At 41.4% G+C, this 20,590-nt stretch overlaps 2 protein-coding genes across 2 annotated transcripts in view; one reads left to right on the top strand and one right to left on the bottom strand.

The window, feature by feature from the left end:
- The first annotated feature begins 1,201 nt into the window (after positions 1-1,201).
- LOC109632102 (hepcidin) lies at positions 1,202-1,904 on the top strand. The gene is made up of 3 exons (XM_020091231.2): positions 1,202-1,406; positions 1,493-1,570; positions 1,749-1,904. Exons 1-3 carry the CDS (start codon positions 1,323-1,325, stop codon positions 1,830-1,832), a joined length of 246 nt encoding a protein of 81 aa, XP_019946790.1. The 5' UTR covers positions 1,202-1,322; the 3' UTR covers positions 1,833-1,904.
- Positions 1,905-10,995: 9,091 nt separating this feature from the next.
- The window catches only part of rspo2 (R-spondin 2), a 56,091-nt gene continuing 46,496 nt past the window's right edge, over positions 10,996-20,590 (bottom strand). The window contains exon 6 of the mRNA XM_069537668.1: positions 10,996-12,484. Coding sequence (XP_069393769.1) covers positions 12,369-12,484 — 116 coding nt within the window. The 3' untranslated portion in view covers positions 10,996-12,368. The remainder of the gene's footprint in view (positions 12,485-20,590) is intronic.

Consider the following 20,590-nt stretch of genomic DNA (forward strand, 5'->3'; position numbering starts at 1 on the left):
AAACATCACACCATTTACATGTCATAATGCATTCCTATTATCTTTAACACGCTCTAAGTATACACAGATCCCCTTGTGAGCTTACTTGAAATAATAAAATGCATCTATGATTGTAGATTAGCTTCTAGTATGAGAATGGCAATATATTCATTTCACACAATGTGACTGGTTTTGCTCTATGAGTTCCTGAAATTAACTAATTTGTATCATTAATCAGATAAAGGATAGCCGTGGTCGTTCAGAAGAGAGAAGAGCACATAACACAGCTCCATCAGAAAGTGACTCTCTCAACTTCAGTATCCCCAGTCCCACTTGCACAAATTGTTAGTCATTTAGTTCTTCTCCAGACCAAACTTCACTTTCCTGTGTACATCATAGTCCTGCAACAATTCAAGGTTCAAAGGTTCAAAGGTTTTATTGTCATCTGCACAACAGATACAGCGTACATTTTGGCAATGAAAATCTTAAATCCCAGGCACCTCAAGCAACTCAACATGCAAGTGTCATAAAATAAGATAAGAGTAACTAAAAATGCAATAACATACACTAGTGCAAAGGAAACAATAAGTACAAATGTCAGTACTAGTGCAAAAAAATTAAGTAATGACATAATGATGCAGAGAAAATGCACCAAATAGCGTTTTTTTTCTTTCGCCAATGACCTCACTGTATAGTCCTCTACATAGAAGTCCCTATACATGAGTAGGACATGAGGAGTGAGTAGGTGATTTCTGACACAGCCTGACAAAGATAAACAACCAGCCCAGCAGCCAAAAGAGATGGGGATGTCACACAATCACTTTGTGCCAGTAAAACAGAAACATAAATGCTTCCACATCTGTGAGAATAAACTGCACAATACTGCTCTCATACTTTCTAGTGAACACAATATCTCACGAGCAACTCATAGGACTTTCTTCAAATTTGGCAGAAACCTCATGAACGCAATACTGTATCTCAGAAAATTGCCTTGAAAAAACTTCTTCAAATTTGGAATAAACAATCACTTTGACTCAAAGTTGAACTGATTTGATTTTGGTGATCAAAAAGGTCAAAGGTCACTATGAGAAAAATCCCTCCAAATATCTAATATGTTTAAAAAAAGGAATTTCCCAACTGCAGGATGTCAAAATATTTGGATACTGGCAACTGTTCCTGAAAGCAGGCAGAGTAAATGCTGCCAGTGATGAGGAAACGGTGTCCTCTGTCAGTACAAATACCAGCACAGTGCACATTCAACCATCAGACAGGTGAACTGAGAGGAGCTGACAAGAGTCACCAGCAGAGTCGAAGAACTTAAACAACCTAACTCAGTCTCAAAGATGAAGACATTCAGTGCTGCAGTCACCGTGGCCGTCGTGCTCGTCTTTATTTGCATCCAGCAGAGCTCTGCCACTTCTCCTGAGGTAAGAACCTGACTTCAGATCATTTCATTTGCTCATTAGCCATGAACCTCTCATCAAATACTGACAGTTGGTTTCTTCTTTATCAGGTACAAGAGCTGGAGGAGGCAGTGAGCAGTGACAATGCAGCTGCTGAACATCAGGAGCAATCAGCGGACTCATGGATGGTATGTTCAGTTCACTGAGTGGATCAAACCAATTCACATCACATCTTTCAGATGGAAGTCAACATGTTTTAGTCACAAAAGTTCTCTGAAGCTCAGTCTACACAAAAAGAGAAAACAAACACAGTAAGTTATGATGGTGCTGATGAATGTCTCCTCATGTCTCATGTCCCTCACACAGATGCCACAAAACAGACAGAAGCGTGACGTCAAGTGTGGTTTTTGCTGCAAAGATGGTGGCTGTGGAGTGTGCTGCAATTTCTGAGAGATGTGACTGTATCACCCACGCATTTTCTCTATTGAGGAGTATTTTCAATAAATGCCAATCCTCCTTTAATATACTGTGTTTTGAATGTTTTTACATTTTGCAACTCTCCAAATATTATTTCTACGCCTTGTTGTGTCCTTGTGTCCAATAATCAAAAATAGAGAACAGCCTCCCAGCATCAGCCAGGAAGCCATGCAAGTCAGTTCTTGCAGCCTGTGATGAGGCAACAGTGGCAGTGAGCATAAATTTCAGTTTGTGATACTAATCCCTCAGACAGGAGAGGGAGCTGACAGGAGACATAAAAAGGTCAACGACTGCAACTGTCAGGTCTGAAGATCAAGACATTCAATGTTCCCATTCACTGGAGTAAGAGCCTTACTTTAACTAATTACATTTGCCTGTAAGACATATAGATATATAGAAATCCATAAGCTGCAGAGGTTTTGTACATAGATGTGCACAAATGATTAACACATGGAAAGGAGCACAGGAGGAGGCATCAGTAGAAACCTGGATGCTTTCACATGAACTCACATGTGAATGTGTTTTTTTCCCACAATAGGAAAAACAAACAGAGCCATCGACCTTCATCATATCTCTTGTCTTTCACGCAGGTGACATGACATGAAGCAAAAGCATTACACAAATTTGTGTGTGGTCCAATCAGACACTAGTATTGCTGCAATGCTGCAGTGATTGCACCAAGAACTGGGATGAAATCTGTTGTGCACCTTGTCTTAGATTAAAATTAATATGTTGCTGGATTGTTATTGTTATGTGACTGCACCATCAACACATAATATGAAAAAAGTTGTAAAGTCAGTATTGTGGATGACCTTCCACCACCAAGGAAGTTACATTTTCACTCATGTCCCATTCGTTTAAGAGTTTTTTTTTTTTTTACATCAGATATCCACAAGAAAGGAACATGAAGGATTGGACATGGGCTAATAAAGAACCCATTAAATTTGGTATTGATTTCTGTTGCGTTTTGTGGAGCGGGTAAGGACTCAGATGGATCCAAAAGGCAGAACAAAAGGTTCTTTAAAAATGAAGGCAGGGCATAAGAACAAAATCCAAAAAACAACAGTAACTCAAAAATGCTCTTCAGCAAAAACAGGGGAAACACAAGGAGACACTAAAGAACTTACTGGAAGGATTACGAACACAGCGAGTGGTGAAACCACACATGGGAAGACATGGTACGCCAAAGAACTGACAAAGACCACGCACAAAGACTTAAATACACACTGACCTAATGACAAACTAGAGACAGGTGGCACAGGACAAACAGATGAACCTGACGAGGGCAGGAAGTCCAGGGGGAAAACACACAAGGAGCAGAAACTACAAAATAAAACAGGAAACAGAGATGAACACAGAGATGAACACAGAGATGAACACAGAGATGAACACAGAGATGAACACAGAGGAACACTGAGAGGGACACAGGGTGAAGCACAGGGAGGAACAGAGTGGGACACAGGAGAGGGACACAGAGTGGGACACAGAAAGGAACAGAGTGGGACACAGGAGAGGGACAGAGTGGGACACAGGACAGGAACACAGAGAGGGACACAGAGTTGGACTCGGAAAGGAACAGACTGGGACACAGGAGAGGAACAGAGTGGGACACAGGAGAGGAACAGAGTGGGACACAGGAAAGGAACAGAGTGGGACACAGGAGAGGGACACAGAGAGGGACACATAAAGGAAAAGAGTGGGACACAGGAGCGGGACACAGAGAGGGACACATAAAGGAAAAGAGTGGGACACAGGAGCGGGACACAGAGAGGGACACAGAGTTGGACACATAAAGGAACAGAGTGGGACACAGGAAGCAAAACTTAAGACACAAATCCAAACAGTCCATAATCAAAGTGAAAACTCAAACACAGGAGACATGACAGGTTTCTCTTTCTTTTACATTGTGATCCATCGGACTGTTGGAAAACATGGAAATTAGTATTTCAAACATCGCATTCGAAATGATTTATTTTATGGATCATATAAAGAAAGAAATAGCCAGTGGTAAATATTTGTTCAGTGACTTTGCTGCTTGTACAAAGCGCTACAATAGCTTTTGAAACACATTGACCACAGGAGCACAGATGCTGCAAAGATGGACAGAAACTTTTACGAGGACAAAACTCACCCGCCAAAACACAAAGACAAGGAGCTGATAACCCATTTGATGTGAGTGACTGTGTATGTTTAATCACAAGTAACAGGTCGGGTCGTGGGGCATATGTGAACAGGTCCAGATTTGACTTGTCGATAATAGCGGTACAGGGTCGAATGAGTATGGAGCTTTGCTGGAGCGGGTTTTCAAAAATGGACCTGTGTGTATGCTGAGGGCCATTCAGGCTTCTCCTGACATACAGCCAATAACACATAATAATCGGAGGCCCACATACTGAGCGTTAAGGAAGTAACATCCTCCACTGGTCTCTAACAAACAACACTTATGGAGGAAATTTTATTTTCCAAGGGTGGTCTTCTGTCCATGTGCTAACCACGCCCAGCTCAGCTCTGCTGTGCCTCTCTCATTCGTTCCGGTGCCGTACAGGGAGGTATGGCATCCGGCCATGGCGAGCTATTGTGTTACTTTCAGCATGGCTGGATTGCACCTCACAACTATAATGAGCCCAAAGGTCAAATAAGTGGGCTGGTGTTAATTCAGTGAGGAAATGATTAAGGGGACACACAGTCTCAGATAGGCTCTGTGATAGAGTTATGAAACAACATAGAGAGGTCAACACATGCAAGTCATGCAAGTGACAAGCAGAACAATGGCAAACGTGTGGTTTAAGCCTGTGTGATTAGAATTGAATTACCCACACACACGCAAAAGTGTGAATACATGCCGAAAAATTTTTACATTTGCTCGTACACACATGCACAGACTGCCAGTCTGGAGCCTGGTGCACTCCAGCTCTGATCCCAGCCTCACGCAGCCTTGCAGGGGGCTGAGCATGGTGCCAGGCCTGCCTCGCGCCCAGACGGATGCCCGTTGTACACCCCCATACCAGCAGAGCTGCTGCCAAACAACACAAGGAGATAGTAAATGAGAGCAGAGGGCTCTGTTCAGCTTCCTCACAAACACACACATACTCACACACGTGCCATGTGGTTTATTTTATCTGACTCATACCCATACACAAAACACAATGCAGGCAGCCAGGCAGGCAGCCATTAGGGGCCTAGACATTTTTGACTGGATAACACTTAGACCGGGTGTATTAGAACTAAAAACATAGTAAAGCTGAGGGTGAAAGGAAAAGTCATTAGTTGTTCAGGTATTCAGTCAAGCTCCAGCCTTAAAATCAAGCTTGATAAAAGGAGTCAGAAGACCAAAGTTATTTAAATTCCTCCTGAGACATGAATGCATCTACCACATTTTATGGAAATCCAGCTGATAGCTGGTGAGACTTTGCAATAAAACCTTAAAATATCAGCGTCATGTGGTGCTAGAAGAAAAGTCAGGTAAGGTCTCGACCATAGATACATAAAGATGGACCACGTGTCTCCACTTCCTCCCACCATCCAGAAATAAAGATACACATGCTCAACCAATCACCAGTCACTCTCTGCTGTCAATCGTGACATTTCACATAGTGTTTAATAGCATCAAATAACTTAATAGAACCAAATTTACCAGAAACATGAACACTTGACCATAGATCATTGTACCTACCTAACATGAGAGAAACAAACTTTTAGAAAAAATCTTTTTATGTGAATGGCCATGTCCCATTCACTATCATGGAGGAGACAGGATTTATGACCTATACAGTCGGCAAATGATCCACTTGTTCAGATTTCATGAGTTTGGACTGAAGCAGCATTTTACAAACCTTTTTCCATAATGAATGAGATATTGTGGTTAAAGGTCACAATGGGGTTGAAATATTGTGTGATTAATTCACTGCATCCAATTCATTAAACTTTACTTCCATACAAAGGGTGAATACCAAGCAGTGGAATGTGATGTAGGTTGATTTTTCTGAGCCTTTGCGTGACAAATAAAGGCATCAACCAAATACAGTGCTGTCGTTAAGGAGTTTTTCAGCATGCAGAGGCTGCAGAGTTTTTTAATTTGAAAGTCTTTATTTATAGTGTGCATCACTGCCTGTATGGTAATTTGATGTGAATTATTCACAGGTGGTATTTAGCATTTTCGTGTTTTGTGTCATTAATACTTGTTTTAAATGGACTTCCAGCACTATGGAGTAGAACTTTGGAATGACTCTCTTTTCATGTTCCTCTTGATTAAATCCAGAGGGCCACATTACAAACTATATTGCCTGTAATATCTCATTTGACTGCAATTGTTTCAGACGTGTAACCGACAGATTAGTCATCACTTTCTACAGTTAATCACTTAAACCAGCAGCTGCAGCGCACAGAGTGTGAACCAGAGGCTCCACCGCAGGTCACACTCCACAGCAAAGGCTGGGAGTCATTCACACGCACACTCACACACACACACACACACACACACACACACACACACACACACACACAATCAAGACTGGGAACCACTGTCATGAGGTCAAGACCTCCACTACAGCTGAGTTGATTAAACATGTTTCTACAACCCGCACACTGCCCAATAAAATCTGCTGTGCTGAGGGATGATGACTGCCTCACACTCACTGGGAGCATCACTGGCTCCAGCCCAGCGAGCGAGACACGCTGCTGCATGGCTCCACTTCCACCTACTTGACGCGCCTTTGGGGAGCAATCAGCCCGGCTTCTTGTTAGTAGGATAATGCCTGTTTGTACATGTGTATGCGTATGAATGAATATTTCCTCCGCAGACCCTCCACTTGGAGGCAAAGGTTGCTTCTGAAGCATGGCACTGCATAATCCGCTCCTGAATGAAGGCCGGGGGGGGAAGATAAACATTCCAGGACAATGAGACCCTCCTTTACCCCCTGCTGTACTCATACCCACTTAAAATCTGCTTACCCAGAATGCAACTCTTGGCTCAAGTGAATAAACCCCCACCCACGCCCTCTCCTTCCCGCCGGAAGCAGCGCTCTGCCACTACAGAATAACATATCCCCTCTCCTAAAAGCCACAAGTGTCAGCCATGGCTCAGATACAGCCCTTGTGGGCCCTTACTGAGCATATTATATCCAATTCAACTGGTCTTAATATACTTTAATAAGACCTGTTTTCGATTAATTCTCCCTTGAAACCGGTAGTAACACGGCTACTAGGCACATATAAAAACTGAATGAATGGAGTCAGGCTGCCAGAGTCCAGAGGGGGGAAAAAATGAATCCTTGTGGATTTGTCCTCACCAGCTGGCTCTTGAGCCCAATATAATGGTTGTGCCCATGGCTCTCAGAGCGCCAGTGAGAGGAAATATTTGCCCAGTCTGTAATGTGTTTAAGGTGCACAGTATGATTCAGTTCAGGTCATAAAGTTCTTGCTTGTCACATCCTGAGTGGAGGGACAGAGCCGCTTAGCGTATATCACCCTCAAGAGAACAGGGACAATAGCTTTGTGTTGTGTTTGGATGTCAGCGTAGAATAAAAAGCATGAGGTTAAATAAGCCGAAAAAAATACTTACAGCACCCATAGGAAACACCACACTGTGTTGGTATAGAAATGCCTGTCTGTTCCATGTTATGAATGGTGATAAAAAAATGTCCCCTACTGCACCTGCTGTTAAAAGGCCTAACCGCAGAAACACTACCACAGTGAATGACTCATAAATATTCTCCCATTTGTCGTCCTAGCGTGAAATAAAGTCAAACACAGCATGGTGATATTAATGCACAAAGTGAACATTAAGACCATGAATCTTTTCCCCCTTCCTGCCGGAGGGGTGAGGCAGATGTGGAGCGGCTTCCATGGCTGTGATCAGCATCCACATTGGGCTTCCTGCACTTCCAGCGCTGCAGCGCAAATGTTTCTGCAGCAAAGCAAATAACTGTCACAGGCAGTTAGCTTTTATTGACGAATATATTTATTTTGGGGATTAAGTTGTTTCCCAGCAACTCTAAATGACACCAAAATCTGCGAGGAGAGTTGACTTTGGATTGCATTGTCGCAATTAGGAGCGAGTTTAGCAATAAAAGTCACCCGTTAATGCCACCATTTAGCGGGCTCGTACACATCATGATGGCTAACATATGGTAAACTTGTTCGAAATATTAAGATCTGCTTGTCCTTTTGACACCACCGTGTTCCTGCTCATTGCAGTTTCGTCCCGAGCCAAACACCATGGCTAACCCATCTGAAGATTAACGATTCCAGAATTCCCTAAACTCAAAGGGTAAGCGATGGCTCATTATACAGTTATTAGAAAACAGCAAATTATTACACCATTTATTATCCTGGGCAATCTTATTTGCCATTACTTCCATTGCTGCCCTCTGAATTGGAACGAATGTGTCACATGTGCCACAACTGCACACTCAGTGTATATGCCACAGTATGAGAATGTAGAGCAGAGGTCCCTGAGCCCCTCCTCTTATCCTCTTACTGTCATGTGAGGTACATAAAGTGTGTACAATAGATGCACTTACATGTGCTGCATAGAGGCACAGATTGCTATCGCTGATCCATCCAGTTTCAAGCCCACTGGGTCGTTTCCTGTTAGTGGTTTCACTTGTTGTGCCTTTGAAGCAGGCTTTAATAATAGGACCCAACAGAACTAATGAAACTGCTCTCTGTCAGATTAAAAGGGAGCTTCAGCCTTAGCCACCTAACCACATTCAGCACAAACATACACACACACACACATACACACACACAGAAGTGGTTTACACAGGGAGGACCATTCCTTCTGATGTGTAGATGACAGCTAACCCTCTTAACAACACTAAGAATACCACCAGTGTCCTATTTCTCACAACAGTAGAAACAAAGGAGTGAATTGATGTCAAAGGGGAAAGGTGAAGGCAAATAAACAAAACCATCCATCCAAAATGTTGCAACGCGGTTCTTTTTGTGTCCCCTTCTTTTTCCATCGTAGACGCTGCAATGTGGTGCTTTAGTGGTGGTCTTTGTGCTTAATGAATCCACTTCAGTGCAGTTCCTCTCCCTAAGCCTTTAGGTTTAATCCCCCAGTCTGGAGCAGTGATAGTCTGGCCCAGGGGATGACATCTGTGAATCGTTCATTAACTTGTAACCAGCAGCAGATGTCTTTAAAAACAACTTGCTACATCTACGCCTTATTTCATTGCCTGCAACAGTCACTTTGGCTTTGCTTCAGTCACTGGTGGACCCAACTGGCTACATGGAGCTGCTATTGGACATTAGAAAATAAGGTGCAATTCTACAGTGGTAGAACTACATTACATATAAAAGTCCAGCATTCAAATATGTATTTGGGTATAGTGTATGTGTAAAAATGTATGTATTAAATGTATTATCAGTATAATGTACATGAAATGTTTGAAGTAAAAGTTCTTGGCCCCTGTTATTAATCCGTTCCTGCATTCGTATACAATGTTGTTGTAGCTGCATGGTCCATACATGCATTATAGATTTTGTATAGGGTTACTCTTTTATATACTGCTATATGCACTATATACAGTTAGTAGTCTAGTTCAGTGTTTACCAACTTAGGGCCACAAAAATATGAATATATTGTCTGGTGAAATATTGCATGGTTCCAACAATGATGACATGACAAGGGAAACAAGATGATATTTTTGTAAGTTGTATTATTCAGTAAGATAATTATATTTTCATCAGGCAGGATTTATTTACATATATTAGAATATGTTTTACATATTTAAAAATGTGTAAGTTTATATGTAGAAGAATAGGTAAATATATAGAAGCATAAGCTAAGATGTAGCAGAATAAGTTAATATATAGTAGAATAAATTAATATATAGTATAATAAGTTTATATGTAGCAGAATAAGTTAATATATAGTAGAATAAATTAATATATAGTAGAATAAGTTAATATATAGTAGAATAAATTAATGTATAGTAAAATAAGTTAATGTCTGGTAAAATAAGTTAATAAGTAGCAGAATAAGTTAATATATAGCAGAATACGTTAATATAAAGTAAAACAAGTTTATATGTAGCAGAATAAGTTACTATATAGTAGAATAAATTAATATATAGTATAATAGGTTAATATGTAGCAGAATAAGTTAATATGTGGTATAATAAATTAATATGTAGCAGAATATGAGCCAACCTGGACCAATGATTCTAGCCTGTATTACAAGAATTTAGAGGCACGTACAATCTGTGGCTGGTGTACTTCAATCATAAAAGTTAACATTATTTGTGTAACTTGTTTTTATTAGTGATCTATTCAGTTTGGGATTTGTTTGACAATTTTCTACATTTTGAAGGCTCTGGGGCTCTACAGTGCAAATGTCACTCAGTGGAAGTGCTAAATCGTAAAGAAGAAAAACCTCCAGTGTAAAATACGTCTTACAACTTTGAACACCTGTGAAAGATGTTCAGCCTCTTAAAACTGCAGAGTATGAGGCCTCAAGGTAGAAATGGAGAGCATGAAGAGTAGGATATTTTAACATGGACAGCCTCCCTGTGGAAATATCATGTGTGATTTCAAGGGGGTTAACCAGAGCAGGAAGACTGTGGTCTGTGTCTCCCCGGATGATATATATGACACAATGTGATTCATCTGTTGCTGCGCATCCATAAGCTGTCTGGCAGATTTGTATTTTTTTCTCCTTTGGGACAATGATTATACAGTGTGGATCTTGGGCTAAATTAGCCGTGACTTGCATTAAAACATGTTTTTTTTATGTTTTTTGAGGTTCATAAAAGTGCAACATGCATAACATGAAGAGATGATTGAATGTGTGTGCCTGATGAAAGACAAGTGTCACCACCGAATACACATTGTTGGGGCATTAGACGCTGATGGTGGAAGTGAATGAAGCCACCGACGACACATTCGTGAGGCTGCGTCATAGTGAATTACAAACCCCTTAACAGTGCCGTCATGCTGTTAGTGCCCAATCGACCGTATCCAATCCTTTGGCTGGAGGTTGAGCTTGTGTCATGCAGTGCGTCATGATGGATTTCACAAATGTTATTTTGGAAATTGTATAGTTGTACACTGAAGTGAGACAAGAAAACTGCATTTTTTTTTAGTTTAGCCACATATATTATAACCATAGACAACAATGAAGGCTTCATCGTACAGTCACATGAAGTGTATTTTAATAAAACACAACGTACACATATGCAGTCCTATGACCATACATTTGCTGGATCCTAATTATTAAAACCTAGAATACGTCAAAGCATAGTTTCATTTGTCGTTTTTTTCTTCTTTAAAACACTGAAATCAGTAGATGAGGTCAAATGAATGTAATACAACACTTGGCGTGACATCAGACAGAAACCTTTTCCACATGTTAAAGATATGCACCGTTATAAGGAACTCAAAGAATATTTTCCGCATATAAGAGTAACAGTATGAGGCAAAAAATCTCACTGAACAAAAAAAAGTACAAAATAGAATTAATAAATAAATCAAATATATACCATATAAATGAAATAGCTATGTTTGCGGCTATGTTTATTATTTGTTTTTAATCATTTTAATCTGTAGCTTGGTATTACAACCCTTTTATCTCTAAAACATTTAGAACGGTGAACGAGTCAATACTGAAAATACAGTAATAAGCTTTCATAATTAGATAAATTATGTACACGAGTCTGTCGCCATGCTAGTCGAACAACTAAATTTCTTTTATTATCCACACTATACAGTTAGAGCATAAAGCGGTCTGAACGTAAACAGTTTGTGCTGAGAATAAAATACTTTGCAACTATGCATGGTAATTTCTTTAATATTACTCTCAAAAATGTACATAACATAAAGGCCGCACATGGGAACACTCCGTCTCCATTTAGAGGGAAGGTGAGGGTAGCTTTGACATAAATATAGGAACAAAAAAAGTCTCTTTCAGTTCATCAGCGTCAACTGCTTCAGCCAAATCTCTTCTGCCTCTTCATTCTCCATCTTTACTTTCATCCTCCTTGGTTCAATGCCTCCCCCCCGATTCATCCCAGGAGTAGTTCAGCTCAGCAAAACTCCCTCACTACCGCTCCTATACACCTCCCTCTATCTAGCGCTCTCCACGGTCTCGGTTGCCTGTCCGTCTTCCATCGCGCCGGATGGTCAATGGCATTGTATTAATGATGGGGAAATGAGTTCAGTAACTGCAAAAGGTCCACGAGGCAAGACAAGGGGCGGGGCTGGGGGGCAACATAGTCCCCTGGCTGGTCACTGCAGGAGGGGGAGAAGCAGCAGGAGGCAGAGACATGAAGCAAGTATTTGGATGTGTTGATACTGACATCGTACATTACACATACTGTATATTTTTGGATTTGTGAGTCATGGCTATGTCCTGGTGGGGTTGGGGACGTTGGGAGCGGTGGGGAGGGGATGTGAGGGAGGTGGAAAGGTGGCGGGATTCGTGATAGTCGTCGGTTTAGAATATGGGTGCAGCAGCGGCTAGCAGCTTCGCGTTGGTTCTTTGTTCAATGGGCAGTTCTCAGTCCCTCACTGGCTGGAGCGCACAGAGGCCAAGTGGTCACTGTGCTGGTTCTGGGCCCGAAACCGCAGCCTTTGCTTGTTTTTCTTCTTTGGTTCTTTTGGTCGGTGCTTCCCTGAGCCACCTGTGACAGAAGAGGGGAAAAAGATAGAAATGGTTATCTCTTTGTTCAGTACCATCCAAACTTGTTAGACATATTATATTATATACATTGACCTCCAAGTCAAAAGGCATTAAGCGTTTTCAGTGACCTCAAAGTGAAATCTTCTACTCAGTGTGATGTGGTCTGTTTCTTTAGCATGCGTTAAATGGCCAAGGATAGATTCCTTGTTGGTTCGGTCGGGTCACTACCCTGGGGCCCAAACCCCTCAGGGGCCCCAGACTGCTGAAGGGGCTCAGTGTGTCTTTGTAGTAACAAAATTAATCATCTCACAAAGGAGGATAAGTTTGTTTGTAAGCAAGATTACAAAAAAAGTGCTGGACGGATTACCACAACACTTGGTGTAAGGGTTTGGCACAGCTCAGGGAAGAGCCTATATGGTGTGGTACAGATCATGGGCCAGATCCACGTCTAATCTCACTAGCTTTAACATTGCACAACATTTTCACTGTTTTCTCAGGAAATAATTCATGTATCTTGAAAAAAGAAAATATGATTCATTTAGGGAATTATAGTCAAGATGTTGTTTTAATGACCTAATTCTTATATTGTGCTAATGGTGCACACATGATCCAATTTGTGCTTTATCTAATTATTGCAAACCAACCAGTTGACAGCAAACATCAGGCAGGGTATTATTCCAGATTATTCCAGAGTCTGAGGCTCTGGGAAAAATGTGTGTGTGTGGTGGTTGGGGAGTTGGAGTCTCAATATAGGTCCTCCTATTCATTTTTTGCTGACAGAAACCATAATAGGTTAATCCAGCCCTGCTTGCGATGCACCAAGCTTGTATACCACCTGTTTTTGTCCTCATGAAAGTGTCCAATAGGTAGCTTTTATACAGATGAGAAAAACTCACTCAAGGTATTTTGTTTGTGGTTAGATCCATGCAGGTCTGTCTTCCACAGAAAAAACAGTTTCATCTCATAACCTCACTGACCCAGCCACACCATAAATTGGCAAAAGAGCATATTTGCTTTGGTTGCAGCAGTAGTGCTGCTGTAATAATCGGGACAGTTTTAGATTCCATACTTGATCATCAGCTATGAATACGACTTGAAAAACAACCACTGAGATGATGCAACATATTGAGGCGTGCAGACCGAGGATTGGTTTTAAAGCAAAAGATTGATGACCTGTGAGCTTTGCTCGATGGTTTTTACTGTAGAAGAGACGTATGCACAGTTAAAGTAGGTTTCAGTTAGCTCAACCTGCTCATTTTGTGCTGGAATACTTATGACTTGAGCATGTTTGTCATCACAAGATCCAAGAGTTAAATCTGATAAAGTCATGGAATAAAAAGGTTACCATTCAAAAGAAGAGATTTGAACAACTTTTCAAACTATCATCTCAATTGGAAGTGATGGCTCATAAGGATTCCCTAAAAAGCGTTACACTTATGTCTTGTGCAACCTTTGCTAATGAAAAGGGCTGCATTACATAGAGAAGTGCACATTATATATTATGAGAGAGCGTCACATATCAGGTTTGCTCCGACACTCAGGACTGAACCTCAGCTTTAAACAAATGTCTGCTCGGCCCAACACTTCACCATCACTGCAATAGAGACGGGAGATAAGTATGGGAAGTTGCATAACTCTCTTTCCAAGTTGGAAAGGTCCCCCAGCCCAAGGTTAATCCATCCCAGGTTTCACTGGGATGGGCAAAGAATGCTGGGAACTGACTTCCTGCTCTCATGGAAGCTTGTGCGGTGGAGGCTCTGCACCCACGGCTCTTTGTGACAGGGAAAACTCTGGCTACCGAACCGCAGAGCAACAATCTGGCTGCCAAGGCCACAAATAAGATAACGAGGTGTGTGTGCGAGATGTGTGTGCGCGAGGGGGGAGTGAGTGTGAGGGAATTTAAGGGAAAAGAAAATCTAATGGGGGGAAAAGTGGAGTAAGGCTTGGATGATGAGACGATATCTGGATCCCGATCTAGAACACAAAGAAACAAACCGCGCTATGGTTCGCTGAGGGGGGAAGCACAGGAAAACGCCACAGAAAAACAAATCTCGAGCGCGGGCTATCGCTGCCACATTCTGGGTCTTATTACTGCACTTGTTCAAGCTTTTTCTCTCACGAAAAAATAAAGTAACAGTGTGTGAAATGTGACATTATCTCTAATTGCCTTCTCATATGTGCTGGCATCACGGTGGCCTTTTAAGCACCCCATAGAAAAGACCTATTTCCCACTTGCAGGGCTGCACTGTGAGGTAGATTTGAAAATATTCACTCGTTTAAGCCGACACGCATGAGAAAGCAAGATATTGCTCTGCTAATAGGGTCTCCCAATGAATAATCCAGATGCATGCAAACATCAAACCATTGCAGAGCTATTTCCTGCAATTAATTTAATCTTGTTATTTTTGAGTCACATTGCCAATCTGAGCCATGGTAATAAAGTTTCTCGCACACAGCTCCGAGTTAAAATTCGCCCTTTGAAGACACTTTCCACATCTCTTCCATCAAAATCTCATGCCCTTCAATTGAAAAATATTACCAGAGGAATTTGTGCACTTGCTTTGCTGATGCCACTTTAGATTGCGTGTGTGACTTGTGGTACGATAATGTTTGTAAAGTAAATCTGGAGCTAAAAGGCATTTGGCCTTTAGGTCCGTTTTCCTAATTGCTCTTTAAAGAGGTAATTTTCATTCAAAACAGTGTTGCTAGGTGCCTGATAAACATGGCTTTCAGTGCAATCAACTCAAGATGAATTACATTTGACGGCAATAAAGTACATTGTGCAGCATTAAGCTCCCTCTGTAACGGGCAAAGCCCTCGTGGGCCATTCCTTGGACGCAAGGCTGCATTTAAACTGAAAAAGCCTGCATTTACAGCAATTGCTTAAAACACAAATAAATATCTGAGAGTTAAGTTAAAAAGTGGTTTTCCTGGCTAGTGCAGGACTGGGCAGGAGATCTTTAATCCAGCCACACAGACACACAAACACACACACACACACACAAAGACACACAAAATTACTGGGAAAAAAACAAATTTAGCAGACTGAGCTACTGAGGTCCACAAGGTATGAGCCATGAGTTGACTACTGATACAACAGCTTTTAGAGCTTCCTCAATAAACTTGGGCCAGTCACCCCACTTCCTTCCAACACTTCCTTCCTTCCTTCCTTTTTGATGGCTCCTTCCTTCCTTCCGTCCTTTTACTATGACAGTAACAAACTATAACATTGTGTGAATGGAAAGAGTAAAAGCAGTAGCAGGAAAAAGACTTGCTGGACATGTCTACCCTAGAAAAGCAAAATGTATTAACTACTGCTATTACAACATTTTAACAAAACAACAAAATTAAGTCAAGATGGGAATCTCACTTTTGACAACTTTTTTTTAACTGTATACCAAATAAATGATTTACTGAGCTTAATAATTCATTTTTCCTATGGCTACCATCAATACACAGAAAATATCAATTTCGATTAATGACATTATTAACATTATATAACATTATTTATAACTAACCTGTAAGGTACAGGAAAAAAGCTACTAAGCGTCAAACTCAAGCCAAAGGTAACTTGCCTAGCAGATGTGAATTGTTGCCGTCTCAGCTTTTGAATTTAGAAGGATTTATGTGCTTTAGTGGTTATTACAGTGGCATATTACATAAAACATTAATAGTAGAGGGATAGAGAGGCACCTATAGCACAGTGCAAAAAAACATTTCACAAAACTACATTTTTCCTGCATTTAATAAATACTAAAATCGTCATATTTTATATTTATTTATATTATATTTTTTGGGAGGTTGGTGGTAAAATCATCAACTTAAAAAACAACAAGTTAAGCACTTTGCCATCCAGCCTGAAAACTCTTTCCCAACTTCCTCCCTCAGTAGTTATTGGTGTCTGCCTTTGTCGTGCAAAACTGTCTTTTGTGTGTGTGTTCCTTGTTGTGTCTTTCTCTGTAGGCTGATGACAGCTGTCAAAAGTATAAAAATCGAATTATCATGTCGCACACGGAATATACAAAACAACATTATGGAAGTCTTTATAGCAGGAACCAAACAACATCCCATAAGCTGAACCCTGATGTTTTCCAGTCATCCCTCTAAAATTGTATCCTGACCAGATTCTGGATATTGTACAATAACTGGGGTTACTGACAGCTCGTCTCTATTCTGCAGCTCTGCTCGGCAGAAAAGCCCTAACCCAAAGCCATCACAGGCTCCGACCCACCCTGGAAGATTTATTTTGTCTGCTAAGTAGATATAAAATCAGATTTATATGAGCCACCAGTTTTCCTGTAAAAACTCAACACTTATCAGACTTTTCAATACTCAAACAGAATTATGTCTCTCCACCTTCAGCTTAAACTCCCTAAAGGAACTAATGACACGTCATAAACTCACCTCCTCAGCATTTTCAGACCATATTTCATAACCCAATCTCAGGGCTGACAGCTAGAGGGCAACCAATCCCCACACAAGCCCCTTCCCCCAGTATCTGATCCAGTCCTGGTGAGATGGTCCATCATATCTGCCCAAGAACTCCCATTTTGCCTTTCCTCAGGGCCCTGTGCACCCGAACACTGAGCTTTCATCATCTCCTATTTACGACCAATGTAATCACTTGAACTGATTACCAGAGTTCACAGAGGAAACAGTTTAATTTGCCTGGAAAGAAATGATTAAGTCATCTCAATTGGTTTCAAAACCAAGTACAAATTCATAAATCTTAGAGCATGTAAAGATAATTTTGTCTTGGAAGGCACAGGAGGTTTCAAATCATTCTCTGTCTTTGTTCAGCCTCGTAACTGGCAAAGTATGGATCGAATCAAAAAAGAATATGGCTTTTATCAGGAAATTATAAACCTTCTTTATACTTCTCTTTCCGTTCTGGCGGCATTTACTATCACAGCAGCAAACCATAATTTCACCAATGTTTAGTTTCCCTTCATAGATACGATCTCTCTCTGCCAGCTTGACATTTGTGTCTGAGTTGGAAATTAAATGTAAATCAAACAAACAAACAGAAATCTCAAGAGCAAATCAAAATGTTTTGTTTTTGTGAATCAGAAGCAGAGGCTGCGGTGGGGTAGTTGTTTACCGCTGTCAAAAATGACCTTTGCGGAATTCTTTTATGTATGCGAGCGTGTGTGTGTGTGTGTGCACATGCATGTGTGAGTGATATACACGGCTTTTATGCCTGTGCCTCAGTAATTTTCATCCTCTATGTCACCTATGTGAGCTTGAGAAATACTTAGTGTCATTTCCAATCGTTTTAGCTGCCAAACCAGCGAGAGAAAAAAGATATTAAAACTCCTCCGCACGCACTGTGGTGGACGTTCCTCAATAACCTCTCAAAGCCAGTCAGGATCTAGCGCTTTTTCTTCCCCATCATCCTTGCTCTCCCTTTCCCCTCCATGTCCCTGCGATGCTATTTGAGGCTCTCAGCAATAATAGAGCTGACTGCATGGTGCAGATCCAACTCAGAGTTAAGCGCTATTATACGTATCATATTATTAGGCTTGCACTCCAGAATAATATCTCCTTGCGGAACGGCAATATGACCACTTGTCCAACTGATGCACTGAAAGATAATCAGTCAAATCCATATCCAGGGAGAAGGAAGCCAAAGCCAAAGCTCCCATCATCGGTGTCAGAGCTAATATCTTTGTTTTGGAAAGGGCGACCAAACTCAAGAATATGTATAAATTTATAGGAGGGAAGGTTTGCAACATGAAACAGTTTCGTATTCCTCTGAAATCAGACCTTTTAGTCAGAGATTTCTCCTTTAAATAAAATAGACTTTACTACTTTGTTGGCCCTGAGGCTGGTGTGGGGTTATCTATATGTTACCCAATAATCAAAGAGGCCATGACCCACTAGAAGTGAGCAGTGCAGCAATGGTCGGCACAGGCCAAGTGATTTCATCCACTAACGGCCCCATCGGCATTGCAGGAATTGAAGGCCTAATCTTATCTCCATCGCTTGCGGTTTTTTGAAAAATCAATGGGTGACCTCAAGGAGGCATTAAGACATACGGTAAATGGGATCCTATACTGATGAAAACTGTACCCTGCTCTCCTGTTACCCTGTCCCTCCGCTCCACGCAGACAGTCAATTAATAACTTTTTATTGGACACAGAGAGGTGGGTGGAGGGCAGGCAAAAAAATAATAATCCAAACAATTTTGAAGAAGATTTGGGTGGATTTAAGGAAGGTAAAGCCAGGGGGAATTTTTCGCCGGCTTGTCTTTTTCATAAACAAGCCAAAGCGGAGGCCATTATTTGTGAGGGAAGGAGAGAACTACTGGCGCCAGTGAGATTTGATTTCAGTGGCAGAAATTGGATTAGCAGCCATTAAGGGCCTCCTCACACATACATTTATAATGCTGTGAAGGGGAAAGGATCTGTAGCCAGCCAGCGCTCTCGTTGCTCACACACAGCGACAACTCCTCTGTCTGGGAAAAGGTTACGGACTCTGACACTGATCTATGCCGCTGCCGCTGAACTTAGTTTTCACTTAATTTATAGGTGGGACACATTTGGGCGACCTCAAGTGACCCAACGGTCATGAAGGCGTAGGCCGGAGGTAGGCCAAAAACGTTTCATGGTGCTTTGTGCTGTTGTCCGCCTGCAGGGAAACGCTGCAGAAGGCTGATTTGACACCCGAGGAGGAGGAGAACATGATACAGATGAAAATAATGCTTAAGAGTAAAAAAGGCAGAACCAGATACAGATCTGGACAGAGTGAATAAGCTATGATATTACTGCGGCAGAGACACAGACGTCAGATGTAGGAAAAAATAATTCAGCCTTTTGACGGAGAGGACAATCATTTACACAAAGCTCATCTTGCCAACCAACTGACAAGAGGCTATCTGCACAGCATCACTTAGCCCTAACAAGGTTACTCTAGATCACACTCTTTCATTCACTCTTTCATCCTGTCATTCCCTTTCCCCTGTGCTCTGCTTACTATCACTGCACTGCTAGGCGAGAATGATTTAAAACATACACATTCCGATTTAAAAAGCTAATGTTGGGATTAGGTCGGTCATTATTTTCTCATCTATGACCCAGCGGAAGATCCGCGCGCAGAAGATTAAAAAAGCAGGTTAGCTCACCGCTCCGCTCTCTGATGCTTCGTTTCACTGACAATAAGTTAAAGCGAAAATCCGACTCGGAGATTAACGTCTTTAAGCGCAGAAGTCCCAGCCAAACATGCATGACTGGCACGGTGATTAATACGCTGGATGGTCAGTGCAGACAGCACGCTTTTTCCCCTCCAGAGAAGGTCGATCACACGAACAAGAAGCAGCTGCAGCCTATCCTGGAAGGTAACAGAACAGATGATGACCAAGCACATTAAAGTTGTTCTCCATTAAAGTTTGAGCTCCGAGCCCAAAGTCATGCTCTGCTGCATTACACAATATGGTAACTGCTCCCTTGTGCCGTTTAGGTTACCACCTATGGCTTGAGCGTTCCAAGGTAGGTTATCAAGTGGAAACCTTCCATGACAGATGTGAAATTAGGCCAACTTCCAAAAAAATTGGTTCTTGCTTTCCAGAGCCATTTCCTCGACTGAACATTAACTTAAACACTAACACAGTTTCCCATCACAAAAGTTTGGAAACTGCCGTTATGATTTATCTGCTTTCCAACGTACACTTTGATGCAGCATGGCATGTCAGCACTGCATTGTAAGCCTCTAAATTACGACCAATATACAGTAGGTCTTCAGTGTTGCTCTGAAGCTACTCATTAAAGCTCTATAATCGTCTGTGTGATGTTGAGCAAATTCATTAAGAAGTTGAATTGGTTTGTCGTTCCTTATACAAGACAAGACAATTCAATTGCTAAGCAACAAATGTAATCATTTTAATGACTAGTCACATGTTCAGTTCTATGAACTATGAAACAACAGCTTCCAGAACAACATCACATCTTTGCTATTTAACAAGCTTCAAAACAGGAAACTGAGGCTTAACCAACAACCAGCCTACTGTTTTTCAGGTATTAGCCGCTCCAGTACAGGTGACGGCAAGCATCGCTCAGGAAGTCCAGGAAGAAAATTAACAATATTAATTTATAGAGCTCAATACATTTTT

This window comes from Paralichthys olivaceus, chromosome 13 (genome assembly GCF_024713975.1).
Source record: "Paralichthys olivaceus isolate ysfri-2021 chromosome 13, ASM2471397v2, whole genome shotgun sequence".
Taxonomy (NCBI): Eukaryota; Metazoa; Chordata; class Actinopteri; order Pleuronectiformes; family Paralichthyidae; genus Paralichthys; species Paralichthys olivaceus.